This window comes from Gigantopelta aegis, unplaced genomic scaffold, assembly GCF_016097555.1.
Source record: "Gigantopelta aegis isolate Gae_Host unplaced genomic scaffold, Gae_host_genome ctg4470_pilon_pilon, whole genome shotgun sequence".
In the NCBI taxonomy this organism is placed as follows: domain Eukaryota; kingdom Metazoa; phylum Mollusca; class Gastropoda; order Neomphalida; family Peltospiridae; genus Gigantopelta; species Gigantopelta aegis.
The window spans coordinates 20,431-26,240 of record NW_024533881.1 but is presented as its reverse complement, the minus strand read 5'-3'; the positions used below and the strand labels follow the sequence as shown (position 1 = coordinate 26,240).

At 32.8% G+C, this 5,810-nt stretch overlaps 1 protein-coding gene across 1 annotated transcript; it reads right to left on the bottom strand.

The window, feature by feature from the left end:
• Positions 1–1,323: 1,323 nt before the first annotated feature.
• Positions 1,324–5,138, bottom strand: LOC121392771 (glutathione S-transferase kappa 1-like). Its single transcript, XM_041523854.1, has 5 exons — positions 5,067–5,138; positions 5,000–5,017; positions 1,889–2,021; positions 1,419–1,484; positions 1,324–1,370 (listed from the first exon to the last, which is right to left on the bottom strand). The coding sequence occupies exons 1-5, from the start codon at positions 5,136–5,138 to the stop codon at positions 1,324–1,326; spliced, it is 336 nt and encodes a 111-aa protein (XP_041379788.1).
• Positions 5,139–5,810: the final 672 nt, after the last annotated feature.

Below are 5,810 nucleotides of genomic sequence, written 5' to 3'. Positions count from 1 at the left end.
ATAGTTGTGGCCATGGAATACAAAGACGTAGTGTTTATTTGTGTTACTAATAGTGGAACAAAAGTAAATGATACCATCTGTCATCAAGAGAAGCCATCAACTATTAAGACTTGCTACATTGTTACTGCTGTAATACACTACGATGGTCTCGATCACACTGGGGACCGGTAAGTCATAACCATGTTGTTTATAGTGATATCTCATGACATGGCACACTTTGACAGTAGTAGAACAAATGTCAGTGTTCTTTGCTGAGTGATTTAACTCTATTTAATGTTATGAGTTTAATTTCATTGTGTTTCTTTGTCAGTGTGAAGGACCATGTACAGATTCTACACAAAAATCGTTAAAGTAACATGTGAGGCTGTTGTTGAGCAACAACTAGTAGAGCTACCAGACAATGCCCTGTATTAATATTACTAGACCAACTAGTGTTAGGACCTTGTAAATTAACAAGACAAGATTCCTTGCCCATCATGGAGAGTAGGAGAATGGGGAGAAGGAAAACAAGTAAGATATATTAAAAGTGACTATCTATATCATTCCTTGCTCCAGTGTTCAGTCACATGTGGAAAAGGTGAAAAGACAAGGAAAAGTGGAGTGTGGTGTGGTAGAAGGACAACCATCAACAGGATGTCAAAAACAAGCCAAATGAAACTATAGTCTGTGAAGAGCAAACCATGTACGGGTAAAAAAATATAATAATAAAACAGGTTCTACAAGCTCTATCCTGATCTTTATCAGATTGTGCAATAATCTTGAACCAATCCAAAAATTACACTTACGTACCAATATTTCTAACACTATTTATAAAAGTCCTAATTTAAAAAACATTCATTGTTATAATAATAGTTTTTTTTCTTAACATTATAGGTTGTGTAGACAAACCTGGATATAATTGTGTATCCATGAAATCACAATTTTCTTGTGAACTTGTAGTCATGAATTATATTGCTGTAAGACTTGTTTCTATCAATTAAGTGTCAATGGACAAAGGCTATCTTTTGCTACCCTTCTCCCTCCCTCCTTTTCCTCTTCCCAAAAGGATCCCTTATTATAAATATCATGTATCATAGTGTACCAGAACATAATTTTAGTGTCTTTTGTCATCTCTTTTATATCATCTTTAAACCACCGCTGACAGAAATAATGAAGAATTTATTACTTTTGTATGTGATTTTTTATGATTCTTGTTTTCATTAACAATACCAGTTAAAAAGGTCAAGTACTTTATCATTTTTATATCAAAAACTCTATAAGAATATTCGGATAAAAATCAAATAATTATTTTTAAAATTCTTTATCAGCAAATTAAACTTCTTGTCAATATTTTGCTTTCAGCTCAACAAGTGGTCCTAGCCATTTTTCACCTACAAAAGTTACTAGTAATAAGTTACAATTATTATTATTGTACTAACCAATAATATGAGCTAACAGCTCAAAACGATCAGATCCAAAAAAACTTCCTTCCTTTTTCCCATTTACTTCAGCAAACAATATAAGGTGATCCAAATGCCTACATTAAAAATGTCAACAATTAAGTCCCTTAATGAAATTTTTATTATAACTTAAATTATATCAATCCTGCAATTATAAATCAAAATATAAAAATATGATTTGACTATCCTTATATGAAGCTATTTATAATTAATAAGATAACTATTACAAAATATAATATTTTACTTACTCCAAAAAAACCTAAAGCTTCCTCTGTTACTTCTTTTAATTTGTCTTTGATCTTTTGATCATAAACACTAGCCACTAACTTTTCAGCAATATCTTTCTTTAAACCTACATTTCTTACAGACTTGAGCTAAACTTTCAGAAGAAAAGATATCTTCATCCTAACTATAGCATCATAGATGTAACTATGATAAAATATTTATACAAACCTTTGACCATATTCTAATCCAAAGTTGCCGTGACAATCCTTCCAAATAATCTGGACATAGCTGTTTGGCAGCTGTCAGAAATCGCTGAGCTTGCAAGCTCCCCTTTTCAAACATTGTCTTAGCAGGTTCCTTATGAACATGATAAATAACATAGAAATAAAGGGGCTATCAACATACTGAGGGTTGATTGATAGGAATGTGAAATAGTTGGAAAGCGGTCTATATCAAATCTTATGTAATTTGCTTTTGCTGGCACAAAACCAGGTGGTTTGATTTCCTAATTAAGAGAATAATAAGGTACTCTAATTAATAAGTTGTTAATATATGTCCAACACAATGGTGGATTTATGGAGGTGTTGGGTATTCCTCCCTATACTAACTAATATAAGTTCATGATACAATTGCAAATGGCTCTATTTGGTAGAACCACCCACATATAGGTGTACGTGATCAGTTAACAAGTCAGGGTTTGGTTAACTAGACCAACATTTGTAAGATGTATCTGGCAAAACAATCCTACTTTGGAAATTTTTTAACAAACAGCTCTCAAAGTTCTAATATTCAAATAGTCAGGTCTAAAGAGTCTATTGACATACATTGTGTTGTACAATTGAACATATGACCACACTTACTAATAATAATATAACTATACGCTGTCTGAGTGAGAAGAGCCCTCATTAAAAAAAGGTGTGTTTGTGGAAGTAAGGTGAGGTATTTCCTTTCTTATAAAATGCAATTAGTGCTAAAATACATTTTAAGTTTATTCATATTTGTTCACGTGCATATCATGTGAACACACCATGTTTTCTCTCATGTTTGTGAAGATGCCTAAGAGAAAGAGACTAAGGTCACATCCAACCAAAGGAGGCTGTTGCCAATGTCTATGACTATTTCGAAGAACTCAACAGTGTAAAACAGACACGAGGATCTCTGAAAACAACGCCTGTTAGTTGATGATTTTGATTGTGAAGCCATCAGATGGGAAAATCTACTACCTCTATCAGGCATTATCAGTCTTCTTTCTTTGTTATAACATTTTTACAGAACCTTGGGGGTTTATAGCTGCCTTAAATCACAAAAGACAATAGCTGGTTATTATTTAATAATAATAATTGTTATAATAGTACACCTCTTCTTATAATTAGAACTGCAATTTAGAAATTTTCACATGACAGTAAACTGACTTCTCAAGGCAAAAAATTGTTATTTATTAAATCCTTGAAGTGTGTGCAATTTGAAGCATGTCAAGGTTATGCCATTGAAAATGTATGGAGTTTTATAGTTTGCTACTTTCTCATGGCACTAGAAAGCAAATTTTATATATAAAATGTGCGTTTGCAAGCTGAATTGATTGGTACAAAGTCCCATGTGCATAGCACATAAAACAGCAAAGTTATTCACATGTCTGCGTGGCTCTTCTCAACTTGGACAGAGTATAGTGAAATTTTATTTAGGTTCAAAGATCATGTCTTGACTGTACCATTTTTTTATTACTAGCCTACGCATTTGCTACAGTCTTAGAGAATTGGATTCTTTTTAAAAGTCTGAGATAAGACATTAGAAAACCGGTCATAGTGGGAATAATGTTTTGAACTTTACTATTATATGCATTTGGTTGTATGATTAGAGCCTTCTCAACATTCTTTCAGAGATTTCAAATTTGATAGCAATGCAAAAAAAAACCATGCCATTTAAATAGCTGTTTGTGTCCTTTTAGTCAATTGTGTAAAGTCCATAGCTCATATAGTAAGTATTACACTGATGAGTTCTGTCACGAAAAAACCATTGGTCCGGTTACAAAATTAATTCCGTCTTGCAATATTTGGATCCAAGGGTGTGAGACTGTAATAATTTGGCAAGAGAAATGGAATTCGTCCTATATAAATCCTTTTACCACTTCTTAGGTTGTGTGTACTTAAAATGGAGAGCTTTAATCACTTAGGGAAGTTTTCAAAGTGTCAAAAAAGCAATGTCATAGCAGAGAGATGTGAACCTAAACTGATGAAGTAATAAACTAATATAAATAGAAAATGAACTTATGCCTCAGATTGTCCTGCTACAGGAAGAGAAGGATTTGGAAAAAGGCTGGCAAACTAGCATTGAGAGGAGGAAAGTGTACTATGAGAACAAACCAGGACAAGTTTGTAATATATATTTTTAATTTCTTATTACTATCTTACAATAATTTATAATAGTGTTATATATGATATCACTGTCTTGAAAATAAGACAATTAACCCATTCCCCTGCCAGCAGTAAAAATAAGTAAGGAAAACAATGTGTTGCTGTTATTAAAATTAATTCAGAGTATATACTACAAGTGTCATCAAGCAGAAGAAGGCTGCAAAGACCTGATATTGTGAAGATTGTGGTGAAGTCCCAAGTGCTTTTTGGCAGACCAAGAGGCACATATTATGGATATGTGACACTTGTGTAAAGACTTGTAATTAATTTTATCATTACCTATATCATATAATCTAATTACATAACATGTTCATCTTTATTTAGATTAAATACTAAATCTATTATAATCAGATCAAAATAGCTATAGGACCTGCCTAACGTAGACCTAGGCCAAATTTTGCTGCCGAAAATGGACCTATCTCTAGAAACAAATTTTGCAGTATAGGTCCAAATTAGGCAGCAAAATTTGGTCCTAGGTCCAAATTTAAACTTGCATAAATTGGACCTAGGTCCAAATTTGGTATGCAAAATTGGACCTAGGTCCAATTTTAAACTAGGAACAAATTTGCCATGACAGTTCAACTATGATATTTGACAGGTATGTAAAGCTCATGTATCTCTAGGAAGAGCTATCAAATATGTAATATCTAGAAGAAAATTAATTGGGAAAAAAATGAAAGTCACATTTAGATAATAACCAAAACTCATAATTAATCATATACACCACTTCTGGTGGATTTCAAACCAAATTGATTTAAGTCAATAATACCAGTTATTTCTACTCATTTGATTCTATGATACTATGCATATCTATCATACATCATTATAGTGAACTACTTCACATCGTCAAACGTTACTAACCAGTTGCTTGCATTATTCCTGAAGGGAAGAAAGGTTCAATTCAGGATTATGTTCCCATTTTGCTTTATATCGACATAACACCTATGGTAATGACATTGATACAAGGTCTATAGAATATATTCCAGTTCACCTCAAATGCAATCCAACTGAATGGTGATATCACATCATAGTAGAGACGAATAACAGTCCTTGAGTTTGCCATTACTGCTCACGTGGTGGGTTGCCACGCCTTCGCAATGTCGGGGTGGAGCTGGATCGAGCTTAGAGTACAGCTAGCTGAACCGAAACTATGTCTTAGATGAAACGACAGTTAACGGTATTAAAAGTTTTTGTTAAAAAATCGTTATATTTTACACTCAAACGGAGGAGTCTCTCTCTTAGCAGTTCATATAACCGCCAAGGTCTTCTTATAATTAATTCTTCATGGCTAATGTAATAGAACAAGCTAAAGATTAGTCTACTGTCTCTCAGAGTATTTTTTGTCTCTTTCTCCTGAATTACAATGGAATCAAAATATCCACCTTCCTTGTCGTTGGTCCAGTTCTTATAATTATAGTAAATTATATTTCATTTGTTCACAATCTCTCTCTCTCATGCACACACAGGCTAATCCAATCCTTGACATGGTGTTGTTTTGACAATCATCAATGAAGCTGAACAACTACTCAATACTGAGCCTACTCTATTGACCTTATCTGCTCCAGTAGTGGTTATGTTAGTATGACTTAGAAGGGAGGATAATGTTATTTGTCTATATGATGTAGTTATGTAGTTATGCAGATTTATTACTTAGGTTATTATTCATTAGTAACTATAGCTTTACAAACAAGTATTAGTATATATTGTTATAGTTAGTTTATATTTCATATTATCT

Coding starts and splice junctions, on each gene's coding strand:
- LOC121392771 (XM_041523854.1), bottom strand. CDS start 5,138: ATGGCAAACTCAAGGACTGTTATTCGTCTCTACTATGATGTGATATCA. Junction 1,485..1,888: donor TAGAATATGGTCAAAGGTTT/GTATAAATATTT, acceptor TGTTTGCTGAAG/TAAATGGGAAAAAGGAAGGA. Junction 1,371..1,418: donor GCTGTTAGCTCATATTATTG/GTTAGTACAATA, acceptor TAACTTTTGTAG/GTGAAAAATGGCTAGGACCA.